Here is a 25,320-nt window from a genome sequence, read left to right as displayed (position 1 = left end):
TGTTTTTTTTTTTCCCTTAACTTTTCAGTTTTTATTACCCAGCCCTCTCTTCCTGGGGTGGGCAAGGTCATCCTGTTCTCCTACCCCCAATGCCAAGTAAATGTTGAGTTCTTTTCTTTTTCTTTTTCTTTTTTCTTCCTTTCCTTTTCCTTTTTTTTTTTTTTCTTTCTTTCTTTCTTTCTGAGAGAAACAGAAAGACAGAGAGTGGGAATAGTGGGGCAGAGGGAAAGAGAGAATTTTAAGCAGGCTTCATGCCCAGTGCAGAGCCTGGTGTGGGGTTCAATCTCACAACCCTGAGAGAATGAAATGAGCCAAAATCTAGAGCCAGACGCTTAACAAACTGAGCCACCCAGGTGCCCCTATTTTTATTTTATTTTTGGCTGAGCCCTTTTAGACATGTCACTTGGAGTGAATATGAAATTATAAATGCAGAGAAAGTTTCTCTAGGATTAAGAACTATATCAAGTTGGCAACATAAGTATTTTTATGATTTTATTTATTTTCAGATTGGCTAATTGGTTTGTGGTTCTGCTCTTTAGAAAAAGAGAAATGTTTTCTTAGATCTGGGATCTACTCTGTAGATCTACTCTGTATGAGCCCATGTCTTGGAAAACTGGCTCTCAGCAGGAAGGCCCAGAAGCCCCAGTTTCTTACGTCTGTCAATCCCCTTGGTGTAAATATTCTCATTGTATAAAATTGCAAGCTATCAACAGTTTTGATTTACAAAATTCCTAAATATTTAACAATGGGCTCTCACTAGCCAGTCCATAGTAGCTCTGGAACACCACTGATTAAGTGAGCTGGTGTAATCAGTTCAAAACACTGACTCTTGGGAGTTCAAGCTCCACTAGGAGCTGACTCTAGGCCACTGACTTGAAAAACGATTCTCATCCGTGTCCAGAAGGCTCTACCTGGCATAATGACTGTAATCTCAGAATTATCATTGTTTTGTTTCCAAAGAGTATAATTTCCTTCAGCAGATAAGAATGAACAAAGTAATGCCGCACATGAGAGTTGTGTTACTATTTGAGCTGCATACCTATTACCAGCAGCCTGTATGGCCAAGACACCCGTCCCCAGACCCTCTGTCAGATCTCTCAAATACTGGACAGGCTGGGCAGCTCTTTCCCCATTGACCTTGCAGGAAAGATTGCTCTGACTGCATAGAAACAGTATTTCCATGTTTCTGAGTCTAAATGGAGCTTAGTTTTGAAATTTGTATATTGACCTTAAGACTGAAGGACCGGACTTTGATGGAATAATGGTTTGCCATACCTCTGATCAGAGATCTTGCTCTTTTCCCTTGGGAACGCAAAAGCAGATTTTAAAGGACAAAGATTCCTATTTAATAAGTTGTCAGAATCTAGGAAAAAAGGGGAAAATTAGTGCCTGGAAGAGCTCTAAAGCCTTGACTAATTACCATTTGACCCTCATCATTCCAATTGCTGAGAGAACTCTTATCTCGAGAAATATTAATGACTAAAAACTTGCTTTCTCCTTGGGTTGTTTGAAAACCAGTGACACCAGGAACTGAAAAATAGCAGGCAATTATGAAGCATAACTGAAACACAGATGGCTGGGGTTTAAAATCACCTCGGGCACCAGGCAGGCGACTGTGTACCCCTGATATCTGCTTAGGAAAGTTGAAAATGTTTCCCAATGCCCAGGGCTACCTGTTGCCGGGGGCACCTTGTAGGCCTCTGCTATGGCCCTCAAGTTAAATGGTTATTCAGTAAGAGGTAATTTTTCAAGCAAGCTGAGAAAAATCATGTGTGTAAATCTTTTCAACAACAACAAACAGCTCAAGAATTCCCATTCGGCTACTTGGTTAGATCTCTAGTGTATCATTTATCCAGTCCCTTGACACACAATCTCTGTAATCTTTCAGATGGCATTCATTTCACCGACTTGCATGAATACTGAGGGATTTATTGTTTTCAGTGTGGAAAAGGTGAACGGTTACCCAATGGCACTTCCGTGCTTGCGTATTTCTCTAGGTAACGGGAGAGGGGGATTCTACAGGGCTACGGAAGGGCCAGTGTTTTCATTTTATCTTTAAATTGGTAATTTTTCAAAAACACAATTGCAGGAGAACGTAGCATGTAGGTGTCTGTGATGAATCACAGGAGTCGTGCAATATGTTCTAATATATGCAGAGCATGCGGAAAGCAGATGGAGAAACCTCTCAGGAGTTCTGGAGGCTCCATGCATCAGAAAGAAATTTCAAATGAGGAGGTGAGACTGGGAGAGAAGGTTGGTCCGGAGTGTTCCAGGGAGACTCCGAGTAGCTGAGGAAGGAACTGGAAAGGCTGCTGCTTCCAGAAAGGAAAGAATATCCTACAAAAGGACAAATTAAAGGCAAAAACAGACCTAATCACCGGAACAAATCAGAGAATTGAGAGTCTTCAGGGTCGGAAGCCTATTTGCAAGCAAAGGAAAGGGAAGTGTTTGGGAACAAGATTAACATTAATATCTGCTTCAAAATCAAGCCAGAATCTTCATACAATGTTTTTGAACCCAGTAGAATTGGTGAAAATTCTTGCTAATGTGTCATTTTTTTGCCCTCCCTTCTCTATTTTTGCTAAGCTTGGCAGGAAACAAAGTGATGAGTTTTTAAAAACTATTGTTGTTTTTTGAACCTATTTACCTGGATGCCTTTTGGTAGAAGTGGTTCCTGGTTCCTGCATTATATCTCCAAACTCAAATGTACATCTTTTTCTGGTTTGTATCAGATAAGAAGAGGTTTTTTTTGTTTTTTTGTTTTTTAAATGTATTTTATCTTTAGTCTGTTTTCATGTATTGAAAAGAAAATTGTGAGGAACAAATCATTCCTATGAATGTGGACAGAAGTGACTCAAACCTTATTTGGATTCCCTCCCCCAAACTCCTTGCACTTAAACTTTTATTTAAGAAGAGAGGAAGGTACCTTATTGAAGAAGCACTTCTCAGCTACCATCTCCGAAACTGCTCTCTGTGGGATAATAGACTTCCAGAAGATCTTAATGAATGTTCTTCCAAAAAATGTTTCCATGCTCAAATATGTTTGGAAAGTGCTAACTACTACGTTATTTCTCTCTCAGAGCTACAGCTTTCCTGAGGGGGCTTGTAATAGAGAAACATTTTTAACTTTGTTTTTAACATTTTTAACATGCAGACACTGTTTATTATTCACCCAACCGCCATTCTCCCCCTTTTTCTTACTAAGAGAGCCTTGATTTTATTTAGATAGCAATAGTATAGCTGGGAACAGTGGTCTAAGCCAATCTCCATTGCCTATAATGAGTTTAGGGGTAAGTGTATGACTCAGCCTCAGTCCAGAACATTAAGGAAGAATTCTTTGAAGGCTTCTGGGGAAAATACTCTTACCTCAGTAAAGAGAAAGGGAGAGGAAAGGCTTTTGCTCCGGCCCCCTCTCCTCCTTCTTGGACACACATTGAAGGCTGTGATGCTTGGAGTATGGCACCCATCTTGAGAACATGAGGCAAATCATTAGCACTCTGAGCAAGGCAGGCTGAAATGGTAGAAAATGCCTGGTTCTTGATGACAGCATTGAACCATCCAACCAGTTCAATACACATCCTTATGTGGGGTGCCTGGGTGGCTCAGTGGGTTGGGCCTCTGAGACCCAATGGTCTCAGTGTCATGGTCTCAGGGTCCTGGGATGGACCCCACATTGGGCTCTCTGCTCAGAGGGGAGCCTGCTTCCCCCCCACCTCTCTGTGCCTGCCTCTGTGCTTACTTGTGATCTCTCTCTCTGTCAAATAAATAAATAAAATATTAAAAAAAAAATCCTTATGAATTAAGCCAAGTACTCTACTCATTGTAGAAAAAAATAATCAAACTGGCATGCCCAGCATTGCTCACATTTCTTTGGCAATTGAACTTTTTTATGTGGGACACTTATGAACATGGGTTGGCTTGGAGCATAGTTGGAGATTCCCGTGTAAGCCTTTTATTGTAGTTATAAGAGCAACTCTTCACCCGAATCACCTCCACTCTTCAACTCACCTGAAGTGTTACGCTCTGTGCTCTGAGAGTGGCTTCAGTAGGGACAATGGACCTGATACAAAGCCTGGGTCCCCATAAGTAGCAAAAAGCAGAGTTTTAACTGAAATGATATAGCTCTCTTTTAGGATGCCTTTCTCTTGGGAGCAGCATTAGCCAATTTGACAGAAATAGCCTAAATTGAGACTTTTGTGTAAGTTCCCCACAGTCATCATCTGTTGGGGAAGGATTTGACTCACCTAGTCCCATATTTCTATTGCATACGGGCGGAAACTGAGGCAGGCTCAGGGAAGCTAAGGAATTTAGCTTCACAAGAGTCACTTTGGAGTCACAAAGTTGATGAGCAGCACAATTAGAATCTTCTAGAGTCAGTCCCAGGATTTCTGGAGATGCAAAGCTTTTCCATAGCCTCGTGGTGTCCAGGATTAGCATAGGCTTCTCAGGATGAGGTATGGTATTGCTTTGGAGTTCACATATTGCCTGTATGTGTTTGTGTCTGAGAAGCTGAAAAAATATGGTTCCCAAGCCTTCCTTGTATTGACAGGGATTGTATTCAACTATTATATTTGTGCTTTACATTTTTCTTTTTTAAGTTTCCTTTCAAAAATTACGGGGCGGGGGGCGCCTGGGTGGCTCAGTGGATTAAGCCGCTGCCTTCGGCTCAGGTCATGATCTCAGGGTCCTGGGATCAAGCCCCACATCGGGCTCTCTGTTCTGCAGGGAGCCTGCTTCCTCCTCTCTCTCTGCCTGCCTCTCTGCCTACTTGTGATCTCTGTCTGTCAAATAAATAAATAAAATCTTAAAAAAAAAAAATTACAGGGGAACCTGGGTGGCTCAGTGGGTTAAGCCTCTGCCTTCGGCTCAGGTCATGATCTCAGGGTCCTGGGATCGAGCCCCACATCGGGCTCTCTGCTCAGCAGGGAGCCTGCTTCCCCTGTCTCTCTCTGCCTGCCTCTCTGCCTATTTGTGATCTCTGTCTGTCAAGTAAATAAATCTTAAAAAAAATTATACAAGTAACCACATCTACGAAACTTTGCAAAGAAATGTAAGAGTTGTTAACTACCCCATTGTATTCTATATGTCCCTTCCCCAGGTAAACACTAAGAATTTATTGTGTACCCTTCCATTCTTTACTCTGTGGGGGGGATATATATGGAGATAGATAGATAGATAGATAGATAGATAGATAGATATCTTCATATCTATCTGTATATGGATACAGGGATAAGAAGTACTTCTGCATTCTTTTTGATAATTTCTTAAAAAGCAAAATCATGTTATTGACAGTTCTCAGTACCTTGCTTTCATCTCTTGCTAATACATCATGAACATCCCTGCAGTTTAATTGAAGTAGATGTAATTCATTCTTTTTAATAGCTGTGTCATATGACGTTGTGTTGCAGTAATATGTTTTATTTTACCATTTGCCAAATTCTGGATTTTAGTCTTGTTTCTGGTTATTTTGTATGAAATATATGCACACATATTTACATATAGATTGAGGCAGAATTACATATATGCATGATTTTACTTAATTCTTTTGAAATAATATTTGCGGTTAGAAAAGCAGATTGTGTTACTTCAGTTTTCTTGAAATTGAGGCCCAAGAAAAATATTTTTGTTGTCTTTAAATATTAATTTAATAAATATAGTTTAGTGACATGATCATATTGCATGTAATTTTTTTAAAGATTTATTTTTATTTATTTTTTAGAGGGAGGGAGGAGCAGAGGGAGATATAGAGAGAGATCTAAAGAAGACTCCGTGCTGAGTGCAGAGCCTGATGCGGGGCTCGATCTTACAACCCCAAATCAAGACCTGAGCTATAATCAAGAGTCAGATGCTCAACCAACTGAGCCACCTGGTTGCCCCTTCCAGCTAATTATACCATAATTTCATATGACGAATGGATCCCAATTTTCAAAGCCAGTCCTCATTCCTGGGTGTGATGTTTTTACTTTCTTTCTTTCCTTTCTTCCTCCCTCCTCACCCCTCTCCTTTCCTTCCTTTCTTCCTCCTTCCATCTTTCTTCCTTTCTTCCTTCCTTCCTTTCTTTCTTTCTTTCACTGTTACATATAAAATCACAATAAATTACTTTGGCAAGGACATTTTTGTCAATGCCCTTGATCATTTTCTTACATTTTACCCCCAAATCTGAAATACTGGGTCTAGGGTTATGAACTTTTCAAGGTTCGTGATCAAATCATTTAAAACTAGTTATTGTGAAAGGCTCCTCTTTTCATATAGACTATAACCAAGCCCAGGGGAGAGGTGCCCATATTGCTTTACTCTATGTTCTCAAAGTTATTTTCATCTTTCCTTGGTCATATTCTGCATCTCCTGTGTCTGTGCCTTTTGTTTATGGCATGATAGTTCTTTTTTCCCTGACACTAGAGATGACTTCATAGACATTGGGTCAGTGGCCACAGCCCATGTACTTTTAACATGATGCTAATGATAAGTCCTTTTGCCCTCTGTCCTGGCCTTGGAATAGACAATGTTGAGCTTCCTTGATCTTAAATGAGTTTACAGGTAGGACTATACACCAAAAGCCAGCTAGGTAATATAAATACATGTGTTAAATCCCCGTCTAGGACATGAATGTGAAACCCACATGGTCAGAGATGTATCTCCAACATATTTTAGGTGGTTTTCATACTGGGGTTAAATCTATTGCTAACACGAGGGATAAACGTCACCTCATCCAAAAGATGGATCTTTTACTTGGGCCCTCGGGGTCTGCTGTGGGTTCAGGGATATCTGTCTAAATCCATGTTTATCCCTATCCCCCGCCCTTCCTTATTTCTAAGCCTGTATTTCTAAGCCTTATCTCTGCATTCTGAAATAGCAGTGTTTTGTGTTTCACTCGTGCTCATGGAATTGTTAGATGCTGGGGTATAAATATTATCGTTTCTTTCATTTTTAGGTACCTCGTAGAAGAAATCAAGAAAAGAGAAGGATTCAAGCTATTGCTGGAAGTAAGTGATTATGGAATTGTGCTAGTGATTTTGTCAGTCAACAGGGATGAAGGTGGTAATTTTCAAATCTGTTATATTTCATTGGTTTTTGTGTCGCAGACTTAGAAACAAGTCATTAGCTTAATTCATGGAGTCCATTATGTTAATTTACTCTATTAGTGAGTATTTTGCCTTTGTTGGATTCGCAAAGAACACACTTGCATCTAAGTATTGAAAATTAAAGTGCTCAATAATAATTACCAAGGATAATACTGAATAAATATATAAATTGCATGATGATTGTACTGTGAATATTCAACTCTGCAATAGTGGTGCCTACATGTGAAAAATCAATTAAGTGAATGTACAATAGTGCATATAGTTTTTTCTTTTTATAAAATAATGAGAGCATATTAGCTTTGGAGCAATGGGAAAATAAGTCATTTTGTGGTTGGACTGTTTGCTATTATATAAAAATAAAACAGTTGCAAAGATAGAGAATACTGGGTTTTTTCCCTAAAATACATAGAAATTATGAAGAATCTTCTTTAATTCTGATTTTTAAAAAATATGAACTATGGGATGTTCTCTTAGATCTCCTTATAGCACATATTTTATATCAATTTTTTTAAAAAGATTTTATTTATTTATTTGACAGAGAGAGATCACAAGTAGACAGAGAGGCAGGCAGAGAGAGAGAGAGGGAGAAGCAGGCTCCCCGCTGAGCAGAGAGCCCGATGCGGGGCTCAATCCCAGGACCCCGAGACCACGACCCAAGCCAAAGGCAGAGGCTTAATCCACTGAGCCACCCTATATAGGCGCCCCTATATAGCAATTTTTAACCTAATGTAAAAATCACCTAGAGATTATAACCTTAGGAACTTTTGCATATGTAAGCAATCTGCCTAACTTTTGGCATTCATTTATTCAGCAAGATTTATTGAATAATTACTATGTGCCAGGCACAGTTCTAGGTATTGCAAATGTAAGACAGGGAAATTCCCTGCTCTGGTGGTGCTTATATTCAAATGGCAAGTGACAGGGAATAAACAAGCAAATTAATACCTAGCAAACTTCAGGTAGTGAGATGCACTAAGAAAACAATAAAGCAGGTTCATGAGAGAGAATCGAGTATACAAATAAAGAGAGAGTTACAGATGTGGCAAGTTCTATAATAGAGACAGGGGTGGAATACTGAAATGACAAGGTGGGTGGGGGGGGGCTGTTTCATTTGGGGCATGCAGCTAGGGCTCTCTGAGGTCTTTTTTTTAAGCCAAGACCTGACTAATGGTAAACAGTGTGTCATGTGGATGTCTGAGGGAAAGACGTTCTAGATAGAATCAATAAACAACAACAAAGGCTTCCAGCTGAAAAGAATTTTATGTGTTTGAGGAACCAGAAGAAGGTATATTAAACGAGGGGCAGGGGTGCAGGTGGAGAGGTGAGCAGAGACCGGAGCAAGTGGAGTCAGGTGGGCCCTGGTTTTAGCTTTTATTCCAAGTGTAATCGTTAAAGAAGTTTTATGGAGACAGGAGTCTGAATTCCATTTTATTTATTTATTTTTTTAACTTTTTAAAAAAACTTTATTTGTTTAAGAGGAAGGGGGGGTGCAGAAAGAGTGGAGCCCGACATGGGCCTTGATCTCAGGATCCTGAGATCATATCCTGATCTGAATTCAAGAGTCAGATGCTTAACTGACTGAGACACCCAGGAACCTCTCCCCACTCCAACATCCCCCACACCGCCCCGCCGAATTCCATTTTAAAAGATGATGCTGGATGTCCTGGGAAGAGAGGAATGGGGCAGGAGGGAGGATATGAAGGACAGCTAGCAAAAGGGTAAATCAGACAAACTGAGATGCCGTTGCAGTGGCCCAGGTGGGGTTTGGTGACAGTCCTTCTAGCACTTTCTACGAAAGAGTCCAAAGTTCCTGAAAAACAGGGACATGAAGGAACTTGCAAAGATAACCCATATTTAAATGACTTTCTGGTAACACCCCCAAAGAAGTAAAAAGCAAATTTAGAGGGTGGGACATTCTACAGGATAACTGACCTCATTTCTTCAACATTCCGTGGTGTGAAGAAAAATTAATGAGGAGAGAGTGATGATCCCGGGGATCCATAGAGACTGAAGAGGCTCACTAACCACGTGCAACTTGTGGGGCTGCTGGAACCCCAGTTGGAACAATTGTGAACAGTAGATTTTTTTTTTAAGATTTTATTTATTTATTTGACAGGCAGAGATCACAAGTAGGCAGAGAGGCAGGCAGAGAGAGAGGAGGAAGCAGGCTCCCTGCTGAGCAGAGAGCCCAATGTGGGGCTAGATCCCAGGATCCTGGGATCATGTCCTGAGCCGAAGGCAGAGGCTTTAACCCACTGAGCCACCCAGGTGCCCCGTGAACAGTAAATTTTGAAACAGCTGGGAAATTTCTAATGTGAAACTGGCTATTGGATAATACCAAGGGATTACTGATAATGGTGTTAGGTCTGACAATGGCATTATGACTACATAAGAAAATGTGTATATTTTTAAGAGATGCACACTTAAGCACGTAGGGGGTAAAATAACAGCTCTAGGATGGCTGGAAGTTGGAGTCCGAGTAACTTTTTAAATATTCTTGAGTTTGAGTTGCCTTCTTTATTTCCCTGAGGTTGAGTTTCCCTCTATTTTTACAAGTTTGAATTTCTTTCTTTCTCTGGCTGCGGGGGCCATGGTGCTTATGGAAAGTGCTGTATACCTTGGAACTGCAATCTTTTGATAGAGCTCAAAGAAAAAGTGAGGAAAAAAAAGGTGAACTGTTTTAGAAGCTATTTATATATTCTTCCTAAAGGCTTAAAAAGGGAGGAAACTCACACCATCATCTTTAGGGAATTGCAAATATTCACGACCTTGTCATGCAAGTGAAGGTGGATTTTCACCCTCAGGCAGCCTCCTGTCCTGGCTATTTTACCTATGCGAGCCGGATGGCCCCAAAACAGTGAAGGTGGCTTTCTCAACGGTGCTCCAGAATTCCTTCTTACAAGGGTATTTGTATGTGATCTGCATTTGCCTCTCTTCTCTGTGTTCCATTTGGAGAAATAATGTAAATTTAGACCTTGAATCTCACATATAAGTGTCAAGGCAATTACCCCTTTTGTTAACAAATGCTTACTTTGGATTGATTAAATATAACCCTAATGCATACTTAAGAGGAGAGAGATTTGATTATAGTCTGTGAAACTAAGTCTTTCAGTTTGGGAAAAAGGAAAGCCTATAATTATATATATATTTATATATTTTTGTACATATAAAATTTTACTTATATCATAGGTAATAAATAGATTTATAATGAATATATCTACTCATTCACTTTTCTAGCAGATAGAATGTTAAGTGGAATATTGAAAACAGGAAATGAACACAATAAAACTGAATATCTCATACTTGAATATCTTTTCCTGAAGAGAGCAAAAGTAATGCATCATCTTCTTGAAGATGATTGAAAGTTATCACGTCAAATGAATTCTACATTATTCATAGGCCCCTGAAAATCATCTCTCTGTTTTTCTGTGTGAGAACTAAGATCTAATAGATGTTTTCCTAGAGGTACATTCATTCCTATACTATCATTCTCATATTTTATTTTGATCTCTTGGGAGAGTCCTAATTATTCAACTGTTTATTTTTCTCTTCCTGAGTTCCACATTAGGAAGAATTATTTAGGTTTCACAGACTTGCCAGATTATCAAGGAGCTTCAAGGACATCTAGTCACCTTCCTGCTCAAGGCAGGAAACTTCTCTTGACAGCAACCATAACAGAAAGTCAGCCTCTTCCTAAACACTTCCTGTGTCAGACAACTCTCCCCCGACCTTTAATTATTCATATTCTATTACTTATTGACCCCTACTATTAATATGTATCAAGCATTTTGCAACTTATAGTTATCTTTTTATCTAGACTTGTTAGATTGCAGCCCTCTTCTAATTACAAAACCCAAAGCACATTCTAAAACCTCCATCTTGTTGGACTTCTGTAGCCTCTTACACCATTATCGATTCCTTCCCGCTTGAAATGCTCTTTTGTTTTGGTTTCTTTGAATTTCTCTCCCCGTTTTTCTCCTTTCCATGTGACTTCCCCCCCCCCCCCCCGCCTCAGTCTCTGTATGAAGGAGGTCTGTTCAACTGGGTGCCCAGCTAGGATAATATTTTCCACTCTTCTGCCTTTGGTTCTTCACTGTGTTTACATTCTGCCTGAAAGGTTTAATCCGTTTCTAAACGTTGTTATCATTGACTTCAATAATGGCTCTATCCTTGTCTTGTCTTCTAAACTCTGGTCCTTTGTAGATAGGCATGTCCTGAAATTTTCACTTAGACTCCCACAGGCACCCCAACTTCAGTATTTTTTTTTTAAGATTTAGTCATTTACTAGGGGGAGGGGCAGAGGGAGAGAAAGACTCTCCAGCAGACCCTGTGCTCAGGGAGACCTGACATGGGGCTCCATCTCATCACCTCAGCCGAATCCAAGAATCAGACCCTCAACTGACTGTGCCATCCAGGCAAATTCAACATTTCTAAAGCTGAAGTGTAGCCATTCTCTTTTCCCAGATTCTACTCACGGGAACTATGATCCATCCAAACAAAAATCTTGATGTTGTCTTCACTACCTCCCTTCCCCTTCTCTTAAATGTATCTTGAGCCCTTTTCTCCACTCCTGAAGCCACTGCCTCAGTCCAGGCTCCTGTCACTCCTCAGGTTGGCCCTGTCTCATAACTCATCCCTTCCAGTCTCAGATGTCCCTCCTACCCATCTTGACACGGCAGCCACGCTGGGGCCTTTCTAAAATGAAATCTCCCTAGATTGAAACTCTCCCATGAGTCCACATTGCCTCAAGCCCAAACTCCCAAGCATGGCAGATGAGGAAGCCTTTCGTGAAGTGACGCTCATTCCCATGTCCATCCTCACCTCTCTTCACCTTGTCCTCTATCCATTCCAAATCCTTGCCATCCCTCTGTATACATGGGCCTCTTCATGTGCACTATTCCTGCTGCCAGAAATGTTTCTTATTACGAGAAATTTCTTTTGTAATTCTCATTCCTGTACCTAGTTCTATTACTAGTTGCTGAGTTCCCAGAGATGAGCATACAGTGTAAGTCATTTTTCTCATCGTCACGTCTGGTCTGGTATCTAGAACACAGAAAATTCTACTTATTGAATTGAACATTTCAGTTATCCTTCTATGGACGGACTATAATTCTTGAACATTCCCCCTCAAATACTGTATGCAGAAATAGTGACGTGTCTTACCTAGTACAGATTTAAATGGGACAATTCATCTACTTGAAAAGGACATCTCTTTCTACCAAAATAGCTCCAGATAATAGTCGCTATGCTAATAGGGTGCCTGCTATGTGCCAGATACAGTAGTAAATATTGGAAATAATCTCCGTGCTCATCAAACCGCCTCTGTGCAGTAGCTGATAGGATCTCCATTTCACAGATTAGGAAGCTGGAGATTAATGTGTTCAACACTTGTCCAAGCAAAGACCTGGTGAAAATGGGATTCAAACCATATCTGAGTGACTCTAAGACCCAGAGTTTTTGTGCTCCTCAGCACTGCCTTTGAAATTTTTCAGTAGTTTCATCAGATATTTAAAATCAAAAAGCTTAAAGTCCATGAAAATCCACCATGCCCCCTTTCTCCATTCTATACTTACATGATTACATCCCCCTATCTGCTAGATTCTGCATTTCTACTTATTAAAATGCCTAGTGCTAGCTTTGTCTTTTATTATTATTATTATTGTGATCTAAAGACCTTGTAAGCAAAGGAGATGAATTTCTTTTGATGTGACATGGTTTTAGAGAATGCCAGCTACAATGTCTTGGTGACCTTTGACATCTTTTCCCAACGGGTCTCCTATTGCTTGCTCGTAATCCTTGCTGGGATTGACCTCAAAGCTGCCTGCTTTATTTCTTAGACTGTATCTATTTTTTTCTCTTTGAAAATCAGGATAAAATGTGTCCATCTATTTTTAGTGATACTTCTGTACTTCTTCATGAATTTTTAAATTTTATTTATTTATTTTGGCAGAGAGAGATCATAAGCAGGCAGAGGCAGGCAGAGAGAGGGAGAAGCAAGCTCCCCGCTGAGCAGAGAGCCTGATGTGGGACTCGATTCCAGGACCCCGAGACCATGGCCCAAGCCGAAGGCAGTGGCTTTAACCCACTGAGCCACCCAGGCGCCCCTCCATGAATTTTTAAAGGTGTGACAATATTTTCACCGCTACAGGTGTTTTTGTACCCTTCACTATCACTTGTCTTCTGTAGACACTTGGATTCCGTTTTATGCCTTCTCAATTTTACTGTGTTAGAATACATAGACTCAAGTGCTCCTAAGACACCCAAGAGGTCAAGCTTTCCTATACAAGGGGAATGAACGGTTCTACTCTGAAAATACTCCTTAGTACTCTTAAGGCTCTTTGAAGAAAGTCACTTTATCAAATTCAAGCTGGCAAAGAGACAGGAAAAACTCAAATATGTTCCTTATGAATATTCAAAGGGATATTTTTTCCAAATCTTAATAATTTTGGAAATGATGACAGTAAAGGCATTCCAGCAAAGGAAGATCAAATTTCCTCCAGTCAGATGATGTGTCAAAAGGACTGCCCCAGGGGTGACTGGGTGGCTCAGGTCACAATCCTGGGGTCCTGGAATTGAGCCTGGCTCTCCCTCTGCTGCTGCCCCTGCTTGTGCTCTCTCTCTTTCTGTCAAATAAATAAATAAAATCTTAAAAATGAAACAAGGGGTGGCTGGGTGTCTCAGAGGCTCAGTAAAGCCTCTGCCTTCGGCTCAGGTCATGATCTCAGGGTCCTGGGATCGAGCCCCCCACATGGGGCTCTCTGCTCAGCAGGGAGTCTGCTTCCTCCTCTCTCTCTCTGCCTGCCTCTCTGCCTACTTGTGATCTCTCTCTGTCAAATAAATAAATAAAATCTTTAAAAGACAAAAAAACAAAACAAAACAAAAAAAACAAAAAACAAAAAACAGTGAGCGAAAGAATTTACCAGTTTTCAAATGCCAAGGCACTGAAGCCACACCACACCCTTCTCAAAGAAACCAGGCAAAAGGATTCCTAGATATGTGACTTCAAAAATATCAAAACAGAAACTAAGGAAAACAAATTTAAAAGCTGACTTAAAAGGCTTAGGTCCTAACTTATGAAACATAGGACAGATACGGTAGTAGGTAAAAACTACTGCAAAATGATTTCTGATGTTGCCATGCAAATGAAAATAATGAGTTAATGATGTATTAGTCAGGGTCCAATAAGAAGACAAAAACTGCACAGTAATTTGAAGTGGGAAAGTACAGTATAAAGAATTATTGTACCTGCTTCAGCAGCACATATGCTGAAATTGGAATGATACAGAGATAATTAGTATGGGCCTGTGCAAGGATAACACACAAATTTGTGAGGCATCTCATATTTAAAAGAAGAAGAAGAAGTAGTAGTAGTAGTAGTAGAATTAACAGGCGATTGCTTCATAAGGGAAAACGAGAACCCTAAAAAATACAGAAATATCAGCTGTAGAAAACAGCCACCACTCTTAGAACTGGGATAGAGCACCTGGGCAAGAGGCTACTCCCTCCCAGGGCTGAGATCCAGTCTTAGTTGGAGAGGGTACAGTGTGTCTCACTGGAGGGCAGAGAATTCATGGAGACGTCCCCCTCCCAGGATTTGCCCAGAATCTACCTTCCAGAGTGCTAGAGGAAGCCATTTTTCAGAGCTGCACCTTGAAACTCACTCAAGCTACCCACAAGGGGAGCCAGAGAAGCCATCCAAAGCAAGGTGCCTTGCTGGCACCCCTTGAGGGAAGTGTGCCAGAAGAAGCCATTTAGGGTACCTATCAGTCTGCTCTGAAGCCATCTGAGGGGGTGGTCCTGGGGGGAAGCTATCAGGGGGTCCAGTTGTGGCTGAGCACCAGTGTTGCTGAAAAACCCACACACACTGGAGAAGATCCATGAGATTAGCCTACCGGAACCCGGAAGAGCTACCTCTTCCTTCTCAGTGTCCCTCCAGCACCCTCTGCTGATAAAGTCTAAGACTGGACCAGATGGCAAGGAAAAATATTTATCGAGTCCACTTCCATTTCGATAGCATACGGAGTGTGGATTTGAGCTGAGCGGCAGTAAATTAATAACAACATAAATGGGATCTGGAAGAAAATCGTCACTGATATAAAGATGTGAATTCCTAAAACCCAATGACGGATAATAACTGTATTTTTCTTCTACTTTCTAATCAACCCTAGTTACTTTTAAAAAAGATTTATTCACATTAATGAGTAAAGAATTTCAAAGGCCAGTACATTTCTTTCCTAGAGAAACCAAATCAATTATATCAGAAATCCAAGTATAAATTGTGTGGATTTGTACAGACTACTGTAGTCTTATGATAAATGTTTGCAGAAATTGAGTTGAATTAAATAGTACTCCATTTTGAATTACTCTGTATTTTGAAGATTTTGGCTCTTTTTCCTTTTTTTTTTTGATCAAATCCAATAAGCGTGTTTCAAATTTCAGAGGTTAAAGGACTTATCTTGTTGAGCTGGTAATGATCCTGGGCATTCACTTGTGATTTAAAATCCACTAGAATCAGAACTATAGTACTGGTCTTGATTTTAAGATATAAGATGATAGCTGTTTCATCTTTCTGAAACACTTGGAAACTTTATAGTGATACTAGAGCATAATTCCGACAGCTACTGAGAACTATTATAACATTGGTCATTACCTACAAATTGTGTTTGTGGGGAAAAATGGAAGTTATTTCAAATACTGTCACTGCTAAGAATCAAATGAGGAAGCTGTTGAGCGGGCAAGCGTGACCTATAATCTTTCCAAAAACTAATCTCTCCTGTGTATCTGATTTGTAAGCCCCCACCATAATTTTCCAAAGCACCTGGTCACTGCATGTAAGTCCTGTGATTGCCAATGACAAGTCTATGTTTTTGTCCAATGAGGATGAATGTTAGTGTAGAAAATTTTGTCTATGTGACACTAGCTAGACTAAAGTCTGTTCTGGAAGATTTATCCCATGTTTAACCAAAACAGATTACTGGAGATGGTGATTGGACTATGGCCACTTTAGATCAAAGTTTCTCCAATGTCCACCATGCACTACTTATTTCAGAATCACCTGAGCTGCATCGTAAAATGCCAGTTCTCCAGCCTTTTCTATGATGGACTACATCAGACTCTGGGCATTCTGAGCACAGGGTCTGAGAATCTGATTTGAATGAGCCCCCTAGCTGATTCACATCCTAAGCGATATTTGAGACTGCTACTGAGACTTGAGAGCCAAGAGTCAAGGCGATGTTCTTTTTCCCAAAACAGTATGGCTAGGGTCATAGCAGGGCTGGTTAAGTGAAGTCCAAGTATGGCGTATGTTATCAATTCATGGACAAGTGGGGATTTTCCATTTGTCAGGGATAGCAGGTAATGGGAGGCACCTTTGGCTACCTTACATAGACACGGACTTATTGGCAGGATATGGTGGTGTAAGAAATATGTTAAGGATGAGCGTTGAAGAAGGAAAAACCAGGGCATCTCTGGGCATATGTGTATCAGGTGCTAACCAATGGTCAGAGCTTGGCTGAGGCAGCTTCAAATTTTATTATGCATATTCCCAATCTTGTGTTCATCCCTTACCTGGAGGAAAGAGCACCTTCTAGGTGCACCCAACTGATAAGAAAATTTCCCAGTAGGTTGTTATCAGAAGCAAAGAGGAATGAGTGTCTAAGTCTATCAGATTCTTAATTTGTTATCAATGTGACACACACATGACAACTCTTAAAGAAAGTAGCTAAGAGCTTAATTGCGCTCTAAGACTAATCTTAGGTTAAGAAAACAACTCTCAATTTTTTTTTGATTCTCAGCCTGAATATGCCAATATTTGCTTTTGGTACATTCCACCGAGCCTTAGAGGGATGGAGGAAGGACCTGAATTTTGGAAGAAACTCAATTTAGTAAGTAATAAGTACATCGCATTTTTCCTTTTGATGAAATGATTCCGTTTCCATTGTCTATCGATCCTATGACTAATTCTGTACTTGTAAGTCCTCTGGAAGATGGAGAGAAGTGGCTCCTAGTGTCCTGAAAGGTAATGACATGCCAAACAGTTGCCAGTACTGTTTATGCTTGAACAATGTAACTTACTTGATCCACACATGAATTCCAAATAAGGTGCTGTTTGCAAGATAGTCATAGGATTCATTAGAAGTTCTCATTCCCAGCGTACTTCAGAAAGTATGATCTGATAACAGGACACAAGGTTAAAGTTCCGTCATGAATGGCTTCTTTGTACAACTACACCAGTGTGCGTCTGTGACTGCTCACATCACCTCACTTAGAGATAACGTTAAAAACCTTAATCTGGTACCCTTTGTGAGTGTGAGCCCTTCTGTTCTTTCCACCGACAGAAGCGTCTTCTGCCCACGTGGCTTATGTGATTAAAAAAGAAAGAAAGAAAAGAAAAGAGATGCCAGCAATGGGTTTCAACTGATCATAGAACCAAACGGGCTTGACATTCTCTCCACACACAGCTGGTGAGGGCTGAGAGTCCCGAGTGAGGAGAAGCCCCCGACTCTCGGGACTCGTTTTCTCTCCCCTGCACCTCTCCTGGCATGGTCCTACCAGTTAAATCCCTGCCTCTACACCAGTTCCAAGAACTGTGAGCCAACACTACTTGCTCCCACCCCCCTGCTGCGTGGACATGGTGGGTATTGAAGTGAGCCAGTGGGAGTTCGCCCTGAGGATTCTGGGGCCGTGATACGGAGAGCGGGAATTCACAACCGGTTAGGACCATCAAAGTTGGGTCATGCTCTACCCCTTGAGTCTTCCCTCTCAAGCTCAGCCACCTCCATGGCCCTGGTTCGTAAGAGGTCTGACCTGCAAACCTCTCCCTATCCTCTGTGAGAAAACCATGGTCCTGTTTAATAGCTTTCATCAGCAATTAGCAGCTCTTCTACTTCCCAGTCAGGCAGGCAGCAGACATTTACTGAGTGCTTGCCATGCTGTGAACTGGAGACATGGACATCAATAAGACTTGGCCCCTGCCCTTGAGTAGCTCGTAAGTGGGGAGACACGTGAGTCAGGGGATGACCGAAGGTAACTAGTAAAGGCCCGGATGGAGATGAACCCTGTTTGCACTGATTGCTGAGAGAAAGGTTATCTACCTCTCTGTGTGACACATTTAAAGTCTTAAACGATCAGGAGAAACCTGTTGGGGGCAGTTGTAGAGAAGTAGATTCCAGAAAGAATCATTGCATGATGACCTAGAGACATAAGAGAATGTGATTCAAAGATCCCAGGGGTGCAATGGGGCAGTCACGGGGTCCTTGTCTTTCATGACAAGGAGCTTGGAATTTGTGGCTAATTAAGAGGAAGAGGGAAGACCAAGGCCTTGAAGCCCTAACCAGCTCTAACCGCACCTGCAGCATCTCCTCTTAGCTTCAAGTCATTTTCTGTTTCTTCATGGCTCATTAAACCTCCTACACTGTAGCATAATATAAACCCAATATATACATATTCTACCCATTGTCAAACCCGGGATCCTGCAGCAGAGGAGGGGAGAGAGGGATGCTGCTATCTGTTCCTTTGCCTAGAAAAACCCTTCATTACCCATGCCAGGCAGTTAACAGTCCCGGGCTTTGTCTTGGGCTTTGTCTTTCATTTTTGTCATACTAAGCAACTAGAACAGTGTTACAGAATGCATTTCAGACGGTAAGTAACCCATAAAGGAGAAAAAGAGGGGAAAAAAAGGACAGTGTGAAAATGTAATGGTGAGGCTTCTAGGGACACTGTGTACTTTGATGAATACAACTGACTTTTTTTTTTTGTGACATGGAGGAATAATTGCTTAGGGTTGAGGAAGATCTGGTTGCCATTCTTCTCACTTTTTCATTGTTCAGAAAAGCAACCAAGAATGTGTTCTTTGTATTTTAGTGTGTGCTGTTGTGTGGACATGCACCAGGAAAACTAAACAGTTCCAGTGCATTTGGGCTTCTTCTAGACTCTGTCTTGCTTTATGTGAAGAAATAGTTCTATTATCCATTCTCAAAAAAGTTTGAACGTGAAGGCGGATATACATGTTAAATCAGATTATTAATCGGATAATAACCTTTTCACCTTAACTGGAAATTAAGTATGAATTGGGACATTCTCTTCTATCCCCAGTATTCTCCAGCACTGATTCTTTTATGGTGAATATCTGTGACTCTCTATGCCTTCCTTGAGGAATGTTTTGCTGTCATTTAGAACCATGGTTTCCTTGTCCCGTCTAATGTCATACTATTTTAATTGTTAGGGTCACTTCTGATTAGTAAGCGTGTATGCTGCTAACATATAATCATCGGTTCACAGATTCTTAGTTTCCTTTTATTGTCTTTGTGTGGGTGTGTATGCATGGATTTGACAAGGAAGGAAGGTATATGTATATATACATACATATATATGTCCATATACACACACACACATATATATCTGATTCTTGTGCTTTTCTGCTTACTTTAGTATGGGAATGTAAGTATATGATTTATAATCCAGAGTGCACTTGAAACACACTTAAAATTTATTTTGGGGTTTATCTTGGATGGAGAATCACAAACAAATAAATAAACCGAATAAGGGTTTGCCCCTCTGATTCAGGCTAGTGTCAGGCTGAGCTGTCAGACGGCGGGATCAGTGGCCGTGATGAGTCTTCCCTTTGGCAGCGGGAAGGGAGAGGGATTCCTTGATAACGAACGCGGAGTTTCAGAGCATGTGAGTGTGTGTCTGTGTGTGTGCTGGCCAACGTACGTGCACGTGTGTGAGACTACTTTTGCGAACATAGCCCCTCTGCAGTTGCTCCGCGAGACTACATTCAGTCACTGAGTTCCAGACACTTCTCTGTTTAAGATGCACTTTCTTAGGTTCGCAAGCTTCCGATATTCTAGGTCTGCCTGCCTTCCCTGCCCGCATCGCGTTTGCTTCCTTTCTGGTTTCCTTGCCTGGTGCCATCCCCATTGCCCCATTTATTTTCTTTGTTCTCTGCATTTCCATACCTCCAGCTCTGCTTCCTCACGTCGCTCTTCTGGAAGCCTCTGATGGCCTTCTGCTCTTTTCAGGAGCAGTTTCCAACCCCTGCACCCAACGACCGCTGTTCATAATACACATCCTTGACGTTCCTTTACTCTCCTCCAATGAGACCAATAGGAAAGGTGACCTACCTCCACCTAATTTTGTAAAAAGGTAATACAAGTCCTTGCATAAAACATGAAGGAGAACTGATCTTTGTAATACGGATATGTATGTCTCTACACCATGCATGGGCAGGACGGCCCTGGAGGACATGAGGAAGTGAGTGGTAAGATTCTCACACATGCCCTCAGAACCACAGGGAGTGTAACCGGCCCACAGTACCGTGTTTTGTAAGTCGGTGATGTTGCTGTTTCAAGTAACAAGCGTGGAGTGCTTTAGCAATACCATTTTCAGAAGGGGCACACAACTCTTGGTAAACCTTTGAAGAAAACAATTTTTTCTCTTTGATTTACAGGGTAGTAGAAAACTTAGTGTTTGTTAAAAATGGGTGCAGAATATTTTGCATGTGTAGGTAAAACGGGGTTAGAAAATGGGCTCGGATAATGACAAATCAGGCTTCTCACCTCATTCATTTCCAGTAGGATATTGAAAAGTTGGGCAAGACACAGGACAAGGCTTAATTGCTCAGGACTGCTCTACACATTCCAAGGCAGGTGACTTCTCTGTGTCCCCATTAAATGCCAATAGCAATCCCCACACACTCTGAAAACTAAAACATCTGCCCAGAGCTCTTCCCTGGAGGGTGACTGGTCCACGGGATAAAATTGAGTCCATTCTTCTTGGCATCCAAGGGCCTTCATGTCTGATCATCAAATATTAAAATAGCAAGAGATTGAAAAGAGAATCTAAGTATTCAACTATAGAAAATTGGTTAAATTATAGTACATAATTTATATGCAAATTTCTAGGGCCTAGACAATTACAATTCTATTCCAAAATAACATATTCATAAGTTATTATTAATTGAAAAAAATGAGATATACAAATAGCCACTATAGTATAATGCCAATTTTGAAAAAATTATGTGTTTTTATGTGCACAGATGCTTATGTACATATGAACTATGGCTTATATGGTTAGATAAGGGGCAGACAACAAACATCAAAATATTTTAGAGATAGATTTATTTTAGATTCTAGAGATAGACTTTCCTTTCTTTAGTATTCTTCCTCAACCTCTTGATTCTCTACAATTAACATGTATTGCTTTCGTCAAAATACTAGTAACAGCAATGACAATAAAAATAAAATGAAGTATGGAATTATTGACTTCATGAAACCGTTGGGTTCCTTGAGTGTTTGCCTACGCAGAGGCTACCCAGGTATCAACTACAATCTGCTAACAGTTAAAAAAATAAATAAAATAAATAAATTGAGCATTCGCCCCAATACGTGTTTATTGTTTTGAAATTGTCTACATGTATTACTTTAAAATATAATATATGCATTTAAAAATGCACATAATCACTTTTAAGGATGAATTTTGAAATTTTAATTATTTAGAGTTATTCTAATCTCTTCTTCTTACACCCCAGGGGATTGCCTTGTTTGGAGATGATGATTATACGATATTTTAATCAATTAGTTCGCAAATTCTTTTCTCTCATGACTTGTTTCCAGATGCAGTATATAATTTGTCTTCTCTTCCCATCTCTCTTTCTCTCTACTTATGAAAACACCCACACTATCTGCACTGATTTTAGGCTCAGAGGCATTACCACTGGTGGTCCATGGTGAGATCTTCAACAGGATTTCCAGGGCTCCCAGCATCGCGGTAGATTCTGCTTTGCTCTCTAAAGTGACTGCCCCAAATAAGTTTCTGTCTGTGTGTTTCTTCAGAAGCCTCATGCCAGTGATCAGAGACGGAGGGTGAAAGAGTTAGGGAGATTCTGCAGAGACAAACCCGGAAGGGTAAGACCCAGAGAATGTACTTGAACATCCCATCAGTTTGCTTTGTCTCATCTTTACTCAATGTTCTGATGCAGATTTCCTCCTTCATCAACATTTCATAAATAATTCTGCATTGCACCAAACGAATTTACATCCTTAACAGTAATTAACAAGTTGTCTTGTTGTACTCATATGTGGTCATTTCAACTTTATTTTGTTGTGGTTGTTTGCTGACCTGCAGATTTGTGACTAATGTTAGTCATTTATTACAGGCGCCTTTCTCCTCAACAGGAGAAGAAAAATAAATCTTTTAGAACCTACTTGATGGGTGTGTTGTTTTATTGCTTATTTGGTGATATAGCTTGATATGCTATTCCAGATATCTTTGTAGGGAATTTACTATTCTCCCTGGCAGGTTTCTGATTAACAGCACTTGAAGATGAGACTGCATAATCTGGGTGGGGTGTTGGGCTTCCTTGGGAGCCTCATGGGGAAGACACCCAAGAGGCCACTTTCTGGGGGTGCTGACAGGGCTTCAGTGCCCCCCTGCTCTGCTCCATTTATTTCCTGCATGTGTGTTCGTGTATGCACATCAGAGTTCATACACATTTGGAGAGCTTCTGTATATTTTTGAGGATTCTGATTCTAATTTTCTTTCCATCACCATCTGTGACATTGGTATAGCCAATCACTCATTTTTGGATTTCGAGCTAAAAACAGCTTTCTTTAAAGATACAACAGTGTTTTGTTTTTAATTTTCAAGGATGAGTCTCTCTTTTAACAATGTGATATGACATTTATAATAGATTCGTCTATTATAAAAAAAATCTTGTTTCCTTGTGGATGGAACTCATTTTAAAGCTGCGCTTTCTTTAAAATTTATATTTAAGGAGAATCTAATATAGACGTGCCCTTTACATGAAGTATTTCTGAATGCGACTTGAGAGACTCTTGTTCTGATAGTGGCTGGAATGTAGATTTTAAAAATGTTTCACTAATGAATTTCCTACGACTTGTAGATACTGTATTTTCTTCCCCCAAACTATTAAAGACTGAGGTGACGGGGGGCCTGGGTGGCTCAGTGGGGTAAAGACTGAGGTGAAATGCTGTCCTTTTAAGTGTCCTCTCAGACAGAGCTGTTTTATCTACAATTTGTCTGATATGCTACTAGTTGTAGTCATTTGTTCTTGCTTGTGTCACTCTGTGGCTCAGGGCCAAGGAACCACTTGGGGGCATCAGGTGTAAGCATGGCCTTCTTTAAAAATAAGCTTGTGGGGGCACCTTGGTGGCTCAGTGGATTAAGCGATCTGCCTTTCCCTCGGGTCATCATCCTGACATCCTGGGATCGAGTCCTGCATCAGGCTCCCTGCTCAGTGGAGAGCCTGATTCTCCCTTTCCCTCTGCCTCTTCCTTCTATTCCTGTTCTCTCTCTCTCTCTCTTAAACAAACAGATAAATATTTAAAAAAACAAAACAAAACAAGAAATCAGCTGGGGAATTTGGGGTGTCTGTTCTGCTAAAGACATGGGATACTCTGAATGTTTCATGGGTTTATGCTCATTGCTCTTCCCTAGTTTAAGTCAGTCTTTCTAGATAGCTATACCCTTTTGTATTTATACAATTTCAACCAACAAAAGATCCTAACATCATTCTTGTTGGCTATGCATGTGCAATGGGCGAGTTCCCAGCAAGCTCTCCTATGTATTCAATAACATCTTTCAGCACACAGAACACATATTTTTAGATTATTGTTCTTATTAATTTATTTACTTATATTGCTTTTTGGTCTTTGGGACTTTAAGCATTATTTTTAGATACATCCAACAGAATTTTTAAGGCTAGTGAGCTAAACTCCCTAGGAAAGCTAGACAAGTACAGATGTCCTCATTAAAAAAAATTTTTTTCTTTCCTTTTAGTTTCCTCTCCTATGTTTATGAGGCTCCCCTCTCTTGTTTCTTCTCATTTACTCTTCTTTTCATGGACTCTTCTCAGTTACTGTGGAAGAAACTTGGAACTGGGCCTATCCGTTGAAAATTAAAATTGAGCAAAATGAAGCTAGGTGTCTCTGCGGGCTGAGGCTGAGCTCACGTGCCTGAGGTCGGGACAAGATGGGTTCTGAAAGAAGAATGGGCCTGTGTGTGGCTCCCTGGGACTGGCCGATCCACTGGGCACTTTATTTTATTTTATTTTTTGGCAATCTTGATAACAGTGATGGAAACTGAAGCCAAACGAAAGAGTGAAAGCTGCATTTCCAAACATCTTTTGGTAGCTTGGTTTCCGGTTCAGCACACAAGCACGGTACACTCTGCTGTGTCCTGGCAGTAGCACGGGCCTTGTCTACAGCAACTGCGTATGAACCAGTTTGGTAGCTGAAATATGCCAGTTTCTTTAGTCTCTGCTCAAATCCTAGGGCCGCCTGAAAAATAATTCTGAATTTCCGACTAGGTCAGGATGCGCACTGAGAAAAGGCAGAAACTTAGTCAGTCCAGGATGCATTGCTATGTCCTGAGTATAATTTTATTTCGTTTACTGGGTCAGAGGTGGCCAACTCAAGCACCCACAGACAAGTAGCCCAAGTAAGGGAGGTAGACTGGCCATAATCCGATAGGGCAGGTGTGATGGAGGAGAGAGCAGCGGCCTCAGCTAGAGGCGGCAGTGTCCACTCAGCTTCTAATGATGATGGCCCAGCAGGAATGCAGAGCTGGGCCCCAGTCTCACTGTTCAACAGATACTAGATCCACAGATCCTTCCTTGAACCCTCCTTTGCTTTTGATGGTTTGCGTGTTGGCACATGATTTAAAAATTTGCAATGTACCTGTCAGTGGGTTCTGGCCTTCTGGTTTTCATCTGAAACTCTTACCTACATTCATCAGGCCTTAGCTACTGTTTCTGTGTGAGTGTCTCTGGAAGCTCCTTGAATGAGGCCACGTCCCATCCTGGTCTTTGTCCTTTCACAGCAGCTAGTGTGATGGTCAGTCCTCAGCCCGCCATGAACTATGAGGGATGCCCAAGTTCTGTGTCATCTACCAGAAGAAGAAATCTCATGGCCGCCTGCTTTCGGATGCCTCAACAAGGTTTTCGGTATGGCAATCTTGAGGCAAATGTGACAGCATACTTAGGATGTTTGGGTGAATTCTGTTCTTGTGTCTTCTCTGTTCCCCATCCTGAGAACGAGATGGGGCCTCTGGGCTCTATGCCTCTTCTTGAGACTTGTGGAGCCCTGAGGTGTCTGTCTTCCTAGGTTTTCTGAAAGCTTCAGCTGGCCGGTGAGGAGACCCAGAGAGGAAGGCAAGGAGTTTGGAAGCAGAGGGGCAGGCCCAGAAGGGTAAGGGGCTGAAAGAGGAGTGCTGAGAG

The 25,320-nt window shown here is 41.0% G+C and overlaps 1 protein-coding gene and 1 non-coding gene across 2 annotated transcripts in view; both read left to right on the top strand.

Annotated features, from left to right (window-relative positions):
* GADL1 (glutamate decarboxylase like 1) overlaps nt 1–25,320 on the top strand; it is a 171,334-nt gene that overhangs the window by 92,594 nt on the left and 53,420 nt on the right. The window contains exons 13-14 of the mRNA XM_046002877.1: nt 6,932–6,983; nt 16,877–16,966. Of these exons, the coding sequence (XP_045858833.1) occupies nt 6,932–6,983; nt 16,877–16,966 (142 nt within the window). The remainder of the gene's footprint in view (nt 1–6,931; nt 6,984–16,876; nt 16,967–25,320) is intronic.
* On the top strand, nt 14,328–14,429 carry LOC123941076. The gene has a single exon (XR_006818171.1). It is a non-coding gene; the product is annotated as a U6 spliceosomal RNA (small nuclear RNA).

Source organism: Meles meles, chromosome 4 (assembly GCF_922984935.1).
Source record: "Meles meles chromosome 4, mMelMel3.1 paternal haplotype, whole genome shotgun sequence".
In the NCBI taxonomy this organism is placed as follows: domain Eukaryota; kingdom Metazoa; phylum Chordata; class Mammalia; order Carnivora; family Mustelidae; genus Meles; species Meles meles.
Note: the sequence above shows the minus strand (reverse complement) of the source record. Positions and strands in the feature narration are given on the sequence as shown.